Source organism: Mesoplodon bidens (assembly GCF_964165515.1).
Source record: "Mesoplodon bidens genome assembly, chromosome: 5".
NCBI classification, from domain to species: Eukaryota; Metazoa; Chordata; class Mammalia; order Artiodactyla; family Ziphiidae; genus Mesoplodon; species Mesoplodon bidens.
Window position 1 is genome coordinate 144,685,131 of NC_138161.1, and position 19,673 is coordinate 144,704,803.

A 19,673-nucleotide genomic window follows, 5' to 3' on the forward strand; every position below is an offset into this window, starting at 1 on the left:
TCTAAAATCCACAGATGCTCACGTCCCTTATATAAAATGGTGTATTATTCGCATATAACCAATGCACATCCTCCCATATACTTGAAATCATTTCTAGATTACTTATAATACCTAATACAATGTAAATGCTATGTAAGTAGTTGTAAATACAATGTAAATGCTGTGAAAATAGTTGCTTGTGCATGACAGATTCAAGGTTTGCTTTTTGGAACTTTCTGGAATATTTTTCCCCAGAATATTTTAGATCCATGGTTGGTTGAATCCATGGATGTGGAACCCACAGATACAGAAGGCCAACTGTACCTGTTTTAGGGAAAATAGAGCATGAAGTGCTCAGGGTTGGGGGCTGCAATTTTAAAAAGGAGTGGCCACATTGAGTAACATTTAAGTAAACACCAAGGGAGACAGGGATGAAGTTATACTATTCTGGGAAGAGGGAACAGCAAGTACAAGGCCTTGAAGCGGAAGCATCCTGGTATGTTCAAGGATGAGCAAGGAGGTTGGTGTGGCTGGAATAAGTGAGTAAAAGGAAAAAAGGAAGGGAAAGGTCAGAGTTAACAGGCGGTGAGACTACGTAGGTCACTATGATAACTTTGTCTTTTAAGAGAAGCTACTGGAAGGTTTATGTACAGGAGAGGACATGATTTGACTTACATTACAACAGAATCATTCTGGCTATTGTGCTGGGAAAAGAGAAATCAAGGGTGACTCCAAGGTTTTTAGGCTTGAGCAATCTGAGGAATGGAGCTGCCATTAACTGAAACAGAAATGGTGCTGGAAGATAGGAGAGAAAAGAATCAGGACCTTTATTTTGGACATGTCAAGTTTGAGACAGCTTTAGACACTGGAGATGTGAAACAGGAGGTTGGAAATTATTCTGTAGCAAAAAGGAGAGGTCAGGACTAGATATACAAATGTGGGAATTATCAACATATACACAATGCTTAAAACTATGAGACTGAATGATATCACCAAGGGAGTAGGCCTAGACAGAAAAAAGAAGAGTACAATGACACAACCGTAAGGTGTTCCAACGCTAAAAGGTTGGGGAACAAAAGAGACTGAGAAAGAGTGGCAAACAGGGTAGGAGAAAACCCAGGAAAGTGCAATTGTTCTCCAAGCCAAATCCAGAAAGAGCTGTAAGGAGGACGGAGACCAGCTAGGTCCAATGCTGCAGACAGGATGGGGAAGATGAGGGCTGGCCACAGGCTTGAGTAATGGGGAAGTCACTGGTGACCTCCATGCAAATAGCTTCTGCAGAGAGAGGGGGCAAAAGCCTTACTGAGTGGGTGTAAGAAAAATGGAAGGAAAGGAACTGGAGACAAGTATAGGTACTTAAAGTAGTTTAGTTATAAAATGAAGGAGAAAAATGGGGCAGTATCCAGAGGATGAAGAGAGAGGTCAAGAAAGGATATTTAAGAGGGGGGAAGTTTTCATGTTGGTGGAAAATATCCAGTAGGGAGGAAAAACCTGATGATTCAGAAGGGAGGAGCATTTCTAGAGTGATGTCGAGGGTAGGGAATAGGGGGAGCATGGACAGTCCCTCCAGCAGGAAGGCGGAGTATACGGGTGCAGTTGCAAATAGGCAGGTAGACACAAGGTTGGAAGTTTGTGAAAATTATCTTCTATTTCCTCAATGAAATAGAAAGAAAGATCATCATCCAAAAGTGAGGATGTGGGGAAAAGTGTTGAAAATTCAAGAAAAGAGAAAGTATGAAACAGTCATTATGGAAAGTAGGAGAGTGAGGGGAAATATAATATGATTCTGGGCAGCATGAGGACCCGCCTGAGGTGAGTGACCATGAATTTAAAATGAGGCCAGTCAGCATGATTATATTTTTCTCCAGCCATGGTCTGCCACACATGACAGGTAGAAAGTGGGGAGAAAGCTGGATGTAACGAGAGTTACAGTTTTGCCAAGCAAAGGCGATGAAGTAAGAGAGAGCACAGAATTGAAGGGGAATATAAGGAGTGTAACCATGGGATGGAAGCTGGGTAAGGACTGGTAACTGAGGACACAAAGTAGAGACGGAGCAGTGACAAGTGGCAGGATCCAAGCACTTTAAGGGACGGGGGGGTCAGGTGAGTATCGAGCATCAGGAGCCAGAGGAAGAGAGCTGAAAAGACAGGGATGGTAGTTGGAGAATGTGATGCTTAAAAATGTGATTCTAGGAGGGTTGCAAGTATTGGTAATGATAACACCTAAGGAATGACAATGGGAAAAAGGAGAAGAGACAGATAGGAGATCAAAATATCTGTGGAGGAAAGAACACCAAGGAACTCAAAGACCAGAGTATTATAAGCATCATCCCTGTGGACACTGAAATCCTCAAGAATTACGATAAAAGCAAGGTTGGAGAGAATGACAGTGAACTGGGAGCTGGGGTCTTTGAACAGGGGAGTAACCAGGGATCAGAAGATGACTAACTTTGGCCGTATGTACACTGGTTGGTGGTATATGCTGATGACATGAAAATCAAAGATGGAATTTCTTGTTGGTGGGAATGTAAATTGATACAGCCACTATGGAGAACAGTATGGAGGTTCCTTAAAAAACTAAAAATAGAATTACCATACAACCCAGCAATCCCACTACTGGGCATATACCCTGAGAAAACCATAATTCAAAAAGAGTCACATACCACAATGTTCATTGCAGCTCTATTTACAATAGCCAGGACATGGAAACCACCTAAGTGTCCATCGACAGATGAATGGATAAAGAAGATGTGGCACGTGTATACAGTGGAATATTACTCAGCCATAAAATGAAACGAAAGTGAGTTATTTGGAGTGAGGTGGATGGACCTAGAGACCATCATACAGAGTGAAGTAAGTCAGAAAGAGAAAAACAAATACCGTATGCGAACACATATATATGGAATCTAAAAAAAAAAAATGGTCAGAAGAACCTAGGGGCAAGACAGGAATAAAGGTGCAGACCTACTAGAGAATGGACTTGAGGATATGGGGAGGGGGAAGGGTAAGCTGGGGCGAAGTGAGAGAGAGGCATGGACATATATACACTACCAAACGTAAAATAGATAGCTAGTGGGAAGCAGCCGCATAGCACAGGGAGATCAGCTCGGTGCTTTGTGACCACCTACAGGGGTGGGATAGGGAGGGTGGGAGGGAGGGAGACGCAAGAGGGAAGGGATATGGGGACATATGTATATGTATAACTGATTCACGTTGTTACAAAGCAGAAACTAACACACCATTGTAAAGCAATTATACTCTAATAAAGATGTTAAAAAAAAATAGAGTTTCTGAGGTACAAAGAAAAGACAGTGGTCAGGAAGTGGTAATGGGGAATAAGAACATGAGGGGTTTTTCAAAAAAAACCCAGATTTCACTGAAGAGGGATGGAGGGAAAGCGGTATCTGATTCTAAGCTCTTCAAATGTATAAAAATATTGAGGGGCTTCCCTGGTGGCGCAGTGGTTGAGAGTCCGCCTGCCGATGCAGGGGACGCGGGTTCGTGCTCCGGTCTCGGAGGATCCCACATGCCACGGAGCAGCTGGGTCCGTGAGCCATGGCCGCTGAGCCTATGCGCCCGGAGCCTGTGCTCCACAGTGGGAAAGGCCACAACAGTGAGAGGCCCGCATATGCAAAACAACAAACAAACAAAAAAAAACAAAAACAAATGTATAAAAATGTTGAGATGTAAGAAAATATTAAATGCAGAAATTAAAATTCTAGGTAGTAATAATATACTGGCATTTGTGGGTGACAGGTCACTGAGTAGAAAAATTGTAAGTAATCACACAAAGATGTTGAACAATGTTTCTCAAATTAGCATTGGCTAGGGAAGCTAGATAAAATGCAGAGTCCTAGCTCGCATGCCATACAACTGGATCAAAATGTCTGAGAGCCTAAAGAGGGCCCTGGGTAACTCTTAGGTACACTTGAGAACCAAGAGCATAGACAGAGGAGGGGATCCAAGGGGAAAAAAGTGACAGCCTCGTGCTGCTCTTTCATCTACTCTTGGTGGTGTTAACCCACCACTCCCTTAACTCCTCTAGGGAATCAATATATACAGTAATAATGGAGTTACTCAGTCTTAATAAAAACAAAGTCAGCAAAGGGGGAGGTAAGTGACTTACCATATCTAAATGGGAACTGACGATAGACAATCTGATATGCAGAGTACTCTGTACAAAAAAAGCTTCAACACTTACTAAGCCCCTACTCTGTTAGGTGATAAATAAGACAAGGACCCTGCCCATGGAGGACAGCTAGTAACTGGTAGTCAATGTTCCTCAATATGGCATTTTGGGTTCAATACTCCTTCCTGTGTGGAAAAGTCCCAGCCATGTTTAGTGTCCCTGGTCCCTGTGCCCTACACACCAGTTTCACTCCCAGTCACTCTGACAACCGAAACAATGTCTCCATACATTTCCAATGCCCTCAAAGGATGGTACTGCCCTGTTGAGAGCTACTGATAGCTAGTAACCATCCTGGTGACAGGATGCACAGTGGATCACCCTCCCACCTTTGAAATAGCCCAGCAGTAGTCCTGGAGATGAGAGAAAATTGGTTTCAGGAAATAGCACTATTAGAAACAGCATTTTCCTACATGAAGGCTGACAATCACTATGAGCAAATCAGTACTATGAACATACCTCTATTTTTCCAGTTAACCTCTCAATTTCAGACCGATCTTCCCTGTGATTTTTGGCATTTCCTCTGAAGTCTCTTACATGTTTTCTCTGTAGCTTTTCATAGCTTCTCTTCAGTCTGTCTAACTGTAGACACAGTTATTTCTAGACTTAAAATTTAAGAATGTGTAAACAGTGCTGATACAACAAATTGGCATTATGAAAGCACGCATAGAGCTAACTAGTATCCCTGAAAATAGACAGCATGTCAGATAAAATAACAACTCAAAACTACATATAAAAAAATAAACACCAGGAAAGAAATATATTGAGTCAAAGAAAACATAAAGGGAAAATATTTTATAAACAGAAGTTTAATTTTTCTTACAATGTACAATCGCCTTGCACTTAGGGGCCCCCAAACCACCCCCACAATAAAAGCAGCAAATAAAAACCCTGTCTCTCTTCTCTAGGCCTGTGGTTCTTGAACCACTCTCCTGCAGAACACTGAGTAGGTAAGCAAGAGAGGAGTACTGTGGAATTAAATGAAAATAAAAGCAGTTTTTTCCCAATCTGAAGAATAAAATTGAGTTAGCTGATAGAATTTTCTTACTTTTCTCATCTATCCCAAAATGCTTCTGAAACCTTTGGATCCTCCATTATTTAAAATCTAGTAACTGATTCAACTTAAAAATTAAAATATTTAATACAAGCTTTTCGTATCAGTATTTCATGGTATTACACAAACATAGCTCTATTTCTTTCAGGTGCTCAACCAACAAACACATTTTAGAATCGCTGTTGTAGGTAGTATCAAACATATAAATAGGCAAGATTCTTTACCTGGGTTTAAGAACAGAGAGAGAGGTTTCCACCCCTGCAGCTCCCTTAGTATATATACATCCACTCTATGAAGTAAACAACCGGCTCATTAACAAAATTCTCATGGGCTCAAGCGACAGAATTATACAACACGTAACAGAATTAAACTCTTACTTCTTCATGTAGTTTCTTTAACTCCAGCTTATACTCTATGGTCATCTCTTGCTTGACGTTTTCATGTTCTTCAACCTGCTGACGCAACAGTCCAACCTAAAAGCAGAGAGGTGGTAGCGTGTTTCACTACTAGCATTGAAACGATAACCATGAAACACAAACATAGGAAATGACCTGTGTACTTATCTGTGAATACACGTTCTCAACTGTACAGTTTCTCGGGAAGTCAAATAGCTGATTATTTAATAATCCGTAACAATGCCAAAAAATGGAAAATGAGCAATTGTTCTAGAATTTTAGGTTTAGAGGGAAACGTCCTCTGTCTCATTTATTCTCCCCAACCCTTTTTATCAAAAAAAAACCTCACAAAAAACTAAGAGAGATAAAGTTACAAGAACCTTGGAATCTAAAAATATGGAACAAAACTCTATAAGACTTCAAGAATAAATTCTATAAATCAAAGTACAGAATAGTAACATCAGACAGAAAGACAGCAGGAGACTTGTACCTGCTTTACCATTTACCCCACTTCAAAGAAAACCAGTTTCACCAGCCAGAGTAAGCATGTTATCCTAACCCATTTTTCAGTGGTTTGATGCCAGCCACAGCTAGCTCATGCCCAGCCCTCACTTCCATCAATATCCATCAGCACTTCTCTACATCTCTCAATAACCAGTTAGCATTTCATCTACTAATAGGTAGAAGGGAAAGGAAGAATTGGGAACAGTAAGTAGTAATCTCAATCACAATACAGAATGGTAATTTAAAAATAAAAAAACTGTAGATCTTAAAAGTTCTCATCACAAGAAAAAAAAATTTTGTGACTATGTATGGTGACAGATGTTACTAGACTTATTGTGGTGATCATTTCACAATATATACACATATCGAATCATTACATTGTATAACTCAACTAATATAATGTTATATCTCAATTATACCTGAATAAAAAAATGCAAAAATAAAATTCTTACATAAGAACAAGGAGTTAATGCAATTGCAATTAAAAATTCTAGTAGAATTCTTTTTTGGAACGAAAAAGTGATTCTGAAGTTCAAACCAGAGGAATGATTAAATATAGACAATAAAATAGAAAAAACTACTTTAAAAAATCTTTTTTGATTTAAATGAGTATTTACTGAATTCCTGGATAGGGAGAAACGGAGCTTAAAAGTAATGAAAGAGTCATTTGAGAATGACAGATTTGACTCTGCAAAATGTGAAACTTCTATATTTGAAAAAATCCCATTAAAATTAAAAATCAATAAACTGAGAAAAACATTTACAAAAGTATGTCAAAGGGTTTTTAGTATTTAGCTATCTTTTTGTAACTTGTTTCCACTATGTTCAAAGAACATACTCCATTATTTCAAGACTCTGAATTGTGTCCAGATTTATCATATGGTCAGTTTTGGAAAGAGTTGCTTGTGCTAGAAAAAAACGTACACCACAGTTCTCTTGTGCAATGTTCTGTATATATAAATTAGGTCAAGTTTGTTGATCATGGTGCTCAAATCTACATCCCTACTGATATCTGTCTCTTGTTCCATCAGTTACTATGAAAATTGGGTTAAAATCCCCAACTGCAATTGTGGCTTCATCTATTCCTCCCTGTAGTTCTGTCACTCTTTGCATACAGATAAGAGAAACAGAGAGAAATTTAAAATTAATTAGATACTTACAAATTCAGATTTTTTTTTGGTCTTAGTTTGAGTTCTCCCAAAAGTGTAGATTTTAGGGCAGGTAGGCAATTGGAGGTGATCCCAGGAAACACAGTAAGGAAATGATGAGAGAGATCCAGAGAAGGAAGGAAAGCCAATAAAGTGTGTTACTGAGCTGATTTCTGCAGTAAGCGCTGGAGCCACTCCCACAGGGAACTCACCAAGGAACCAAACAGAATGTGTTTCAGAATTGTCCCTCTAAGGGATGGGAAGTTGGAGAGTTTATCCATTGATTCCAGTCCCTCCACTGCTTGAGGCTTGCCCCAGGAGTGTTACCTGCCCCCACAATCCCAGGTTTCACCTGAGCAGCTTTTGAGTTTCCAGAAAGAGAAGCACAGGGTAGTGAGATACTGGCAGTACACAGTGAGCTGCACGTAATCTCCAGGTGACACGAGGGGGCAAGGAGGGTGTGGTACAGGCCAATGAGAATATCTGCTACAGTTACACAGACGGAGATTTCATAGTTCATCCTTATGAAGTGTTTCTCTTCACCTTTGGTAACGTTCACTGCTTCTGCTTCAAGTACAGTTTAGCTACACCATCTCTCTATTCAAAGTGTTTGTATGGTATATAGTTTAACGTTATATTTTACTTTCAACTTTGCTGTATCTTGATAAACATCAAATAATTGAGTTCAATTACCTTTACCCAGCTGGACAAGTTTTATCTTTTAATTAAGCCATTTAGTACATTTACATTTACCGGACCTCTTTGGGTTTATATCTATTGTCTTACTAAGTGCTATTTGTACTTAATAAGCTCTACGTTCCTATGTTCCTTTTTCTCTCCTTTCTTGCCTTCTTTGGGGCTGATAACTTCTTACTTCACTTTTCTCCTTCTGTTAGCTTAGAAGACATATACTCTATTAACATATTACTATATACTTTTAATGGTTCTCTCAAGATTAAAACTTAACTAATTAACATTAGACTTAACTAATGTTAATTAGATTAACAGTAGCTAACATTAACATTAGTTTTACCAATTCCCAGGCAACCCAAGGACTACAGAAATACTTTAATTCCATTTACCCCCCCACCAACTTGAGAAACGCCATCATAATTCCACATATATGTTCAACTGAAGGCTCTTGTTGTTATATACAGTAAATATTCATTTAGATTTACCCACATATTTACTGTTGCCTTTCGTTTCTTCCTTTACCTCTTGAGCTTCCATCTGGGGTCACTTTCCTTCTGCTTGAAGAACATTCTTTTAGTATTTTCTTGGTGCAGGACTCCTAGTGACAAATTCTCTCAATCTTTGTTGATCTGAAAATGTCTTGATTTCACCTTTATTCTGGGTATAGAATTTATTTCTGGTTTGGCAGGGAAAAAAGTCATTTCTTTGTGGACATCATTCTATTGTCTTCTGGCTTTCACTGTTTTAGCTGACAAGTCAGCTGTTAGAAGCCATTTGTAGATCACCTTTTTTTCTTGGTAAATATCTCGTTTTGTTTTATTTTGTTTTCTTTGATAACTTTTCAGATGTCCTCTTTGTCTTTAGTTTTCAACCTAGGTAAATATTTCTTTTTGTTTATCTTGTTGAGGTTTTTGGATTTCTTAAGTACATGGCCTTCCTCACTTTTGGCAAAATCTCAGTCAATTTATCTTCAAATATTGCTTTAGCCCATTCTCACTTTGTTTTCTCCTTCAGGGATTCCCAAAACACTCATATTTGACCTTCTCACTGTATCATCTTTTCTCTTCTCCTCTCTTCTATATTTTCTATCATTCTGTCTGTGCTTTATTCCAAACATTTTCTTCTGTCATATCTTCCAGTTCACCAACTATCTCTTAATCTTTAAGGCCTTAATTTCATTTATTCTATTTTTCAACGTTATGATTTCCACTCACCTTTTAATAGTTTCCAATTCTTTCCTGAAATGCTCAGTCTTATCTTTTATCTCCTTGAACACAGTAAACATAGCTATTATAATTTCCTTTCCTTTCTTTTACTTTATTTCTTCCTGTGAAAACATCCTTCCTGGAGCTTGCCATTCTCAAATACTGGTTAGTTACTCTAGGCTACCTGTATATCTGTCATCTTGGGAACTCCCTTCACCATTATTCTGGAGGCTTTTTGTGCTTTTCTGCTTTTTGCTTTTTTAAAAAATTCTCTGTCATCTTCTTCATAAGTTTACTTCTCATTTTGGTAGAACATTCTTTTGAGATTGTATATGTCTGAATATACCTTTATTCTCTTTTCACATCTGGTTGAAAGTTTGATTGGCTGTAGAACTTAGTAGTAAATTTCACTCAGGATGTTGTTAGTTAAATGTGAATCTTTCAGACTTTAACATTTGGTAATGGCAGACTAGGTATTCTGAGCCAGTCCATATACACTGAGGACAACTATATAAGTAAGATTTCTTACAAACTGTGCCTGAAGTCAAGCGCTAACATGATAGGGAAGAATTACCAGGTCAGCCTCTGGGCTAGGCTAGAGGTGGAGGGAGGTGAGCCCAGAGTTTGGGGCAAGTATTAACTGAAAGTAGAGAAGTCAGCTGAAAGGATAAGAGGCCGAATGGGGGTTTTGATAACTTCAAGGGGCTAAGAGAATAAAAGATTTGGTGCCCAAGACAGCTCTGAACCCCTCCTTGCTTTGAGTTGGGACCCTGAAAGGCTGTACCCTAGGAGTAAGAATGGGCCAGATGTAGAACAGGCCTTCTTGAAACTGCCAATCAACTGTAGACATCTGAATCTCTGAAATCAGTTTAAGATGATCTTAAGAGAGTGCTAATGTCTGTCCCCAGGCATCTCCAAAGTGCTAGGGACTCCAGGAACTTGGAAAAAACAACCTAAACTTTCTCCAAAGGGAAGAAAAACATTATTCTGTGTCTTAAACTATTTCTTCAAATAATTTTACAAATACAGTGCTTGATAACCCACTCAGAAAGTAACCCCACACACACAAGAAGATAAGACAACAAAAGTGAAAAAAAGCAGAAGCAATAAAAGATAGAAAGAGATCCATGGCAAATCTAGATATTGGCATTATCAATTCTTCTTATCATTGAGAAGGTACTTTTTTAAAAAGCAAATAAAAATAAGACAGTTACTAATTCCCCAGAAAACAAAAACATTGCACAAGAAATAAGTTTGATTATTATTACGCTATCTGACTCAGTTGTAAATAACAATTACCATCTTAATGATATAAACACTAAACACTGACCTAACGAAAAATTAAGATATACAATTCTGGCAGGATGAGGGGATGGAAATTGTATATGAGCGCAAAGCCCTTAATTTTCATAGCAGCAAGTTATTAGATAAATTAAAGTTATTAGATAAATTAAAGTTATTATATATTATATTATATTATATATATATATATTACATTATATGTATATTATAATATATATTACATATTATATATATATTATATATATATAATATATATAATATATATTATATTATTAGCAGCAAGTTATTAGATAAATTAAAGTTAAAACTGAAAATTAAGAATATTGCCATAAAATGTTATATAGAAATATGAAGAGAATAACAAACAAACAAAAAAAAGAGTAAAAGACACTGAAATGACTGCCTCAGAGAAGCAAGAATCCTAGGTTCAGAGGACTAGGGCAGATGATCACTGTTTTTTCTCACGAGCTTTGTAGAACCATTTTTCTTTTCATTTACTATGTAAGGCAAGCATAAATATAAAATGTGAAGAAAAGATTATTTAATTTCATTTATTTACCAGAGCCTGGTTCATAATGGGCACGTGACAATATCTAAATTTCTTAAAGAAAAAGAGGAGGAAGAAAGAGGTTAATAGCTGAGAGCAAGAGATGGCATTAGAGAAATGGAAGCGAAGGTTTGAAAACTGTCGGTATGGATGATATCGTTTTAACTACAATTTAGAGTTTTCAAAGTGGTTTCTTAAAGAGTAACTCAATCTTCACAACAACACGGGAACATAGGGATTATATCCTAATTTTACGCATGATGAAATGGGCTCAGAGAGGTTAAATTATTTGTCCAAGGCCGTTCAGCTGAGAAAAGGCACAGCCAGGACTCCAAATTCCTTACTTGTTTCATTAGCTCTAACTGCTCTGTAGGGCATTAGAAGGTAACAGCAGCAGAAACGTCCATTAAAACCAATCCAATCCCAACAATGTAATCAGAAAACAGATCATTCACTTATGAAACAAGTTGTTTATACTAGTACTCCTCCAAGTATGATCTGCAGATGGGCTGGAGCTGGTCACAACAGCAATCCAGTGTGAGATAAGAACCTTGAAGCAGAATGTAAATCAACTGATACAAAACACACTGCTTAGTGCAACTGACATTTTTATACAGCAAAACTTTCTGTGAAGTGAAGGGTGCAATGTACTACTTTACATTCTGGTGCAATCCTTTCATCTCACCATGGACCTGTCATTTCAGTAACACTGGTTTATACCATAGGACTAACTGCTTCTAGGCCTGAAACTTTCAAACAAATAAAACTGACAAAAACTTAAAGCTGTATATTCTAGTTCTTCTATCATGTGCTATTCAAAGTAGATTATAAACATATTACCAATAACACAGTGAAATTACAATTTCACAGACAAACTCTATTGAACAGATTCCTATAATTAGTGTTTGGTAAAAACACTTTACCTATAGAAACTTAATCAACTTCCAGCAACCTAATCAATGAAGCAGCAAATCATTGACAGCTACATTTCTAAACATCTTTTATGTCCCCAGGCCAAACCTGTAATCTTCAAATCTTTACTAAGGAACCTATCTACTCAATCTCTTTAATTCCTCTTTAAGGTATTAAGTACAGGCATACTTCAGAGATACTGCAGGTTCCTTCCAGATCACAATAAAGCAAATACTGTGATAAAATGAGTCACATGAATTTTTTCGGTTTCACAGTGCATATAAATGTTATGTTTACACTGTACTGTAGTCAACTAAGTGCGCAAGAGTATTATGTCTAAAAAACAATGTATATATCTTAATTTAAAAACACTTTATTGCTAAAAAAAAAAATGCTAACCATCATCAGAGCCTTCAGTGAGTCATAATCTTTATGTTGGTAGAGGTTTTGAAATACTGCAAGAATCACCAAAATGGGACTCAGAGACATGAAGTGAGCAAATGCTGTTAGAAAAAAGGTGCCAACAGACTTGTTCAACACAAGGTTGCCACAAAAGTTCAATTTGTAAAAAAGTACAATATCGGCAAAGCATTATAGAGTGAAGCGCAATAAAACGAGTAGTTTTATTACTGCATGTAGTGCAGTAATGCCCTTGACATCAAAACTAAGCTGCAGGGCTTCCCTGGTGGCGCAGTGGGTGAGAGTCCGCCTGCCGATGCAGGGGACATGGATTCGTGCCCCAGTCCGGGAGGATCCCACATGCCGCGGAGCGGCTGGGCCTGTGAGCCATGGCCGCTGGGCCTGCACGTCCGGAGCCTGTGCTCCGCAACAGGAGAGGCCACAACAGTGTGAGGCACGCATACCGCAAAAAAAAAAAAAAAAAAAAAAAACTAAGCTGCAGGAATAAGTTTCAACAGCCTCAGCATGAATATTCTCATGATCACACACACAGGAATTTCCTTAATGGGTTTCTAACAAAGTAAACAACTTAGATATCCACATATGTAGTTGACGGTTTGAACTGTGCAGGTTCACTTATACATGGATTTTTTCGATAAATATGTACTACTGTACTACACCACCCAAAGTCGGCTGAATCTGTGGATTCAGAACAGATACTGATACAAGGGCCAACTGTAAAGTTTTATGTAGATTTTCAACTGCATCGGGGATCAGTGCCCCTAACCCACAGGTTGTTCAAGAGTCAACTGTACAGTGTTTTTTAACTAGGAAAGCACTATCACCTTAACTTTCTAAACAGAACTACTTTTGTTTTACCCCAGGAGAAATGAAGAAGTAGTAACTAAAGTAACTTACCATGGAGCACTGACCCTACCTAAATTACGATTTTTAAAAAATCAAATATGATTATCATTCCATGCACTTTTTTACCCACCTTCTATATCTTTTCATGAGGTCTAATTTTATTTCTTTTAATTTTTTAAAATTTATTTATTTATTTTTGGCTGCGTTGGGTCTTCATTGTTGCACGTGGGCTTTCTCTAGTTGCAGCGAGCAGGGGCTAATCTTCGTGTGGTGTGCGGGCTTCTCATTGCGGTGGCTTCTCTTGTTGCGGAGCACGGGCTCTAGGCACGTGGGCTTCAGTAGTTGTGGCATTCGGGCTCAGCAGTTGTGGCTCACGGGCTTAGTTGCTCCGTGGCATGTGGGATCTTCCCGGACCAGGGCTCAAACCCATGTCTCCTGCATTGGCAGGCATATTCTTAACCACTGTGCCACCAGGGAAGTCCCATGAGGTGTAATTTTAAAATACATTCTCAAAAGTCTACCCAAATTTTAAAATAAATTCCAGTTTAGCAAGTGGCATTCTCAGAACACCGAATCTAACATGGCCAATGTTACTGTGTACGGTTGACCCTTGAACAACATGGTTGAACTGCATGAGTCCACTTATATATGGATTTTTTTTCAATAAATACTACAGTACTACATGAATTCATGGATATGGAATCTCAGATAAGGAGGACTGACTGTAAGGTTATATGTGGATTTTCGAGTGCATTAGGGGTTGATGCCCCCAACCTCCACGTTGTTCAAGGGTCAACTGTACTGCTTTGACCCAAAGTGCACGTGGCCAATTGAGAGATTCTCTTGCCAAGGAAAAAAACACTTTATGAAACCTCACTCTCCCCTTGTGACGTGAACCATTTCTAAACTATTCTTGATAAGTGAGTATCATCGACAGAATCTACCACTCACAGAAGCACCCCTGAGGAAGCTGAATGACGGCACCGATGAGTGGTGATCCTACTGGCAGGAGAGCCCATCCAAGTGGGGCGTGGGACCAGCGCCTCCCTACAACCCTCCCAATCCTTCGGAGATCAACAGTGATGCCAGAAACTTAGGGGCAATTCTCGCACTTATATATGCTTCCTGCTTCCCTTCCAATATTTAATGTTCTTTTCACTGTACCAGCTAAATTAAGAGAAATCAATTAGCAAACGATATTAAACGTTTCCCCCAAATCACCAATAACACTGGGTGATGAGGTTGCAAATAACATTTATTTTCCTCTTTTCTTTCTTTTTCCCTAATTGTCAACAAGTGCAAATATAAATTTTTTAAGAAGAGTTTTCTGAATTTTATTTTAAACCTAACCAGAAGAAGCCAATTATTGAATTTGGGGCTTAACTTTTTATACTAGTCATACAATGAGGCCAAAAACAACGTTCACTAAACTCAGTGATTATTAACATAGGCATGTAATAGAATGAAGGTTTTTACAAAGATCATGTGACACCCTTTACATTTTCTTAAAGAAGTTATTGTATGTATTACATGCGACCAAGGTAACATGATCCTTGAAATAAATATTAATATTCTTATGCATTTTCACCAACGAATTCTTCTTCTGAAAGAAACCATCAGAATTTGACACACAAATGCTTTCTTTGCATTATGAAAAAGACAGTATCACCAGTTCAAGATGGCAGTGTAGGAAGATCCTGAACTCACCTTCTCCGACAGACTCACTGGATCTACAGCTAAATATGGAACAATTTCTTCTCGAAAAAAAGAACCTAAAGGCTGCCTGAGTGACAACTACACATTGGGTAAAAGAGAAGAAAACCATACAAAAGCCTGTAGGGGAGATGGGAACACAATCTCACCATAAACCTCACCCCTGATATAGCAACCAACAACCAGAAGGGAACTCAAAACTCCCTGAGGAGCAAAGGGTTCAAACCCCACATCGGGCACCCCAGCTTTTAAGACATGCACTTGAGAGATAATCCCCCAAAACATCTAATTTTTGAAAACCAATGGGTCTTGTGTCCCAAGACCCACAAAATGATAGTGATGAGAAACACCTCTTAGAGGGCTCATGTGCTTGGACTCACCCACCCCACAGTCCAGCTCAGAGGCAGCCAATCATGCCTAGACTTAAAGTGAATAAGGCTCACCTGCTTATATTAAAACCTCCATCACAGGGGCAGGCATCTAGTTCAACACACACATCTAGGAGCCTGCTGGAACGCTCTGGGAACAAAGACTGGCAGGCACTACACCTTTGCTGTGCTCCAGAGCACCAGTATCTCTCAGAAGGGAACTTTTACACACATCAGGTGTCCTGACTTTTACAGCTGCTACCCAGGATATGATTCTTGGTTACCTGGCTCTGGAGGCCAGGGGAGCTTGTGTTCTGGGTCCCAAGGAACTGTAATAATTGGTGTCACCCAGAAAGGAGCTCATGCCCCTGTCTGGTGCCTGGATTTTTGTGACTGATGCTAAGGAACACCTCTACATCAACTGGCTGTGGTGGTCAGTGGGGTTTATACTCATGGGTCCTACAGGACTGTAGCCCAAGGAGAAAGAGTTCTTAAACAGCTACAACCCCGAGGGCACAGCAAAGGCAACAGACCCAGGAGCTCAATCTTTCTGCGAAGGAAAACTATTAACTGATCATCCTGACTGCTAAGTGAGGGCCAAGCTTCTGATTAGGCATGCATCTTGGGGGTGACTGTAATCCTTTCCAGAGACCTTGGAGGGCAGGCGCTACCTTTGCTCTCACATTCTGCTGCCTCTAGTGCACCAGTGTCTCCTGGATGGTAGCTATACACGTGGCTGGTGCCCAGGGGACTCCCCTCGATTACCTAGCTCTAGGTGACTGGAGGGATTTGCATTCCTGGATCCCACAAGACTATGGCAATCAGAGGGATAGTTCTTGGCAGGCTACCAACCCCAAGGCACTGCACAGAAAGCAGAATGAGGCACACTCCCTAGGGTTTCTGTGAAAGAGTCCTCTTTACTCGTCTTGGACCTTCAGCCTGAGGAGCAGGCTTCAGGTCTGGCTCACATTTAGTGGCCTACAGAGTTGCTAGCAAGGAACATAGGCTGTGGACGCCATCTAGGCACTCTCCCTCTGCCTTGCTCCAACCCATCAGTATCACCCAGAAAACAGTTCATCTGGAGCCCACATAGTGGACACCTCCAGATCACCTGGCTCTGAGGACCAATGTGGCCTACCCTCACAGCCCCTCAGAACTGTATATATTTGCATACTTTAAAAGCTGCTGCCCAAGGGTCCAGATTCCAGTCAACCTGAATCTAGGTGCTGAGATCCTCCACTCTGGGACAGTGACAGGTTTTGGCACATCTTCAACTACTGGGAGCTACTGAAAATATAATAGGCTGCCTGGACAAGCACAGAGGTTTGAGAGACAACCAGGAGCTGAGGCAGGGTTAAATAACAAGGTTCATCTCCTACACGAGGCCACTCGATCAAGACCAGAAGAAGTGGTTGTGTCATCTACTGTACTGAAACCAACAGAGAATCGAGCAAAATGAAGAAGCAGAGGAATATGTTCCAAATGAAAGAACAAGATAAACCTCAGAAAAAATCTTCATGAAATGGAGATCAGTAATTTACCTGATCAAGAGTTCAAAGTAATGGTCATAAAGATGGGGAGACGAATGGATGAACACAGTAAGAACTTCAACAAAGAGATTAAAAAATATAAGAAAGTACCAAATAGAAGTCACAGAGCCAAAGAACGTAATAACTGAACTGAAAAAAATATGCTAGAGGGGTTCAACAGCAGACTAGATGAAGCAGAAGAAAATACCAGTCAGCTCAAGGACAAGGCAGTAGAACTTACCCAATCAGAGCAGCAGAAAGAAAAAAGAATGAAAAAAGGAATTTATGGAACAACATCAAACAGACTAACATTTACTTTATAGGGCTCCCAGAAGGAGAAGAGAGAAAGGGGCAGAAAACTTATTTGAAAATATAATGGCTGAAAACTTCCCTAACTTGGGGAAGGAAACAGACATCCAGATCCAGGAAGCCCTGAGAGTCCCAAAAAAGATGCTACCGAAGAGACCCACACCAAGACACGTTATAATTAAAATGTCGAAAGTTAAAGACAAGGAGAGAATCTTAAACGAAGCAGAAGAAAAACAACTAGTTCTATACAAGGGAACCCTCATAAAACTATCAGCAGATTTTTCAGCACAAACTTTGCAGGCCAGAAAGCATGATACATTCAAAGTGCTGAAAGAAGAAAACTTCCAACCAAGAATACTCTACAGAGCAAAGTTTTCATTCAGAATTGAAGAAGAGGTAATGAGTTTTCCAGAGAAGCAAAAGTTAAAGGAGTTCACCACCACTAAACTAAACTGGCCTGACAAGAAATTTTAAAGGAACTTCTTTAAGCTGAAAGAAAGGATGCTAATTAGTAACAAGAACACACATGAAAGGATAAATCTCACTGGAAAAGTAAATATATAGTGAAGGTAGTGGATTAATCACTAATAAAGCTAATAAAAAGGTTAAAAGACAGAACTATGATTATAATAATTAGCTAAAAGATACACAAGGTAAAAACACATAAAATGTGACATCAAAAACATAAAACATGAGAGTAAGTGTTGAGCTTTAGAATGGGATCAAACTTAAGATGTTATCAACTTAAAATAGACTGTTATAGATATAAGTTGTTAAGTGTAAGACTCATGGCAACCACAAAGCAAAAACCTAGAATAAATACACAAAAGAGAAAGGAACATAAGCATACCACTAAAGAAAGTCATCAAACAACAAAGGAAGAGAGCAAGAGAAGAAAAAAGGAACAGAGAGAAACTACAAAAACTGCTAGAAAACAATTAACAAAATGGCAATAAGCATATACCCATCAATAATAACTTTAAATGTAAATGGACTAAATTCTCCAACAAAAAGACATAGAGTGGCTGAAGGAATAAAAAGCAAGACACACCTATATATGCTGCCTGTAAGAGATACAATTTCAATATAAGGACACAGACTGAAAGTGAAGGGATGGTAAAAGAGATTCCATGCAAATGGAAACGGAAAAGAAAGATGGAGTAGCTATACTTATATCACACACATACAAAAAAAGACTTTAATACAAATGTTTTAATAAGAGACAAAGAAGACATTACATAATGATAAAGGGGTTAATCCAATGAGAGGATATAACATTTGTAAATCTTTACGCAGCCAACATAGGAGCACCTAAACATGTAGCACAATTATTAACAGACCTAAAGGGAGACATAGACAGCAATACAATAACGGTCGGGAACTTTAATATCCCACTTACATCAATGGAAAGATCATCCAGATAGAAAATCAATAAGGAGACATCAGCCTTAAACAACATGTTAAACCAGATGGACTTAACACATATTTATAGACCATTCTATCCAAAAGCAACAGAATACACATTCTTCTCAAGTGTATATGGAACATCTTCCAAGATAGGTCATATGTTAGGCCACAGATCAAGTCTTAATAAATTTAAGAAGACTGCAATCATATCAAGCATCTTTTCCAACCACAAAGGCATGAAATGAGAAATTACACAAAGAAAAATGGGAAATACACAAATATGTGGAGATTAAACAACATGCTACTGAATAACCAATGGGCAAAGAAGAAATCAAAAGAGAAATCAAAAAATACCTTGAGGGGCCTCCCTGGTGGCGCAGTGGTTGAGAGTCCGCCTGCCGATACAGGGGATACGGGTTCGTGCCCCGGTCTGGGAGGATCCCATATGCCGCGGAGCGGCTGGGCCCGTGAGCCATGGCCGCTGGGCCTGCGCATCCGGAGCCTGTGCTCCGCAACGGGAGAGGCCACAACAGTGAGAGGCCCGCATACCGCAAAAAGAAAAAAAAAAAAAAAAAAAAAAAAAAATACCTTGAGAAAAACAAAATGGAAATGTAACATGCCAAAATTTACAGAATGCAGCAAAAACAGTTCTATGAGGGAAGTTCATAGTGATAAACACCTACCTCAAGAAACAAGAAAAGCCTCAAACAACCTAACTACACCTTAAGGAACTAGAAAAAGAACAAATAAAGCCCAAAGTTAGTAAATTAGGGCAGAAATAAATGAACTAGAGACTAAAAAGACACCAGAAAAGATCAATGAAACTAAGAGCTAGTTCTGTGAAAAGAGAAATAAAATTGACAAAACCTCAGCTAGACTCACCAAGAAAAAAAAGAGAAAAAACTCAAGTAGGTCAGAAATGAAAGAGGAGATATTACAAGCGACACCACAGAAATACAAAGGATTGTACAGACTACTATGAAAAATTACATGCCAACAAATTGGACCAACTAGAAGAAGTGAAGAAGCTCTGACAAACATATAAGCTACTAAGACTGATTCATGACGAAATAGAAAATCTGAACAGACCACTTACCAGCAAGCAGATCAATTCAGTAAACAAAAACTCTCAACAAACAAAAGTCCAGGACCAAAT

General features: G+C 39.0%; 1 protein-coding gene across 15 annotated transcripts in view; it reads right to left on the reverse strand.

Moving 5' to 3' along the window:
• Window positions 1–19,673, reverse strand: part of CEP63 (centrosomal protein 63) — a 76,097-nt gene that overhangs the window by 43,694 nt on the left and 12,730 nt on the right. For 14 of the 15 annotated variants that reach the window (XM_081234624.1, XM_081234620.1, XM_081234623.1 and 11 more), the window contains 2 exons: window positions 5,597–5,692; window positions 4,625–4,747 (listed from right to left, as the gene is read on the reverse strand). In XM_081234624.1, coding sequence (XP_081090750.1) covers window positions 4,625–4,747; window positions 5,597–5,692 — 219 coding nt within the window. Of the gene's footprint in view, window positions 1–2,642; window positions 2,844–4,624; window positions 4,748–5,596; window positions 5,693–19,673 lie in introns of those variants that run through there. The other variant, XM_081234618.1, reaches the window with a different exon arrangement.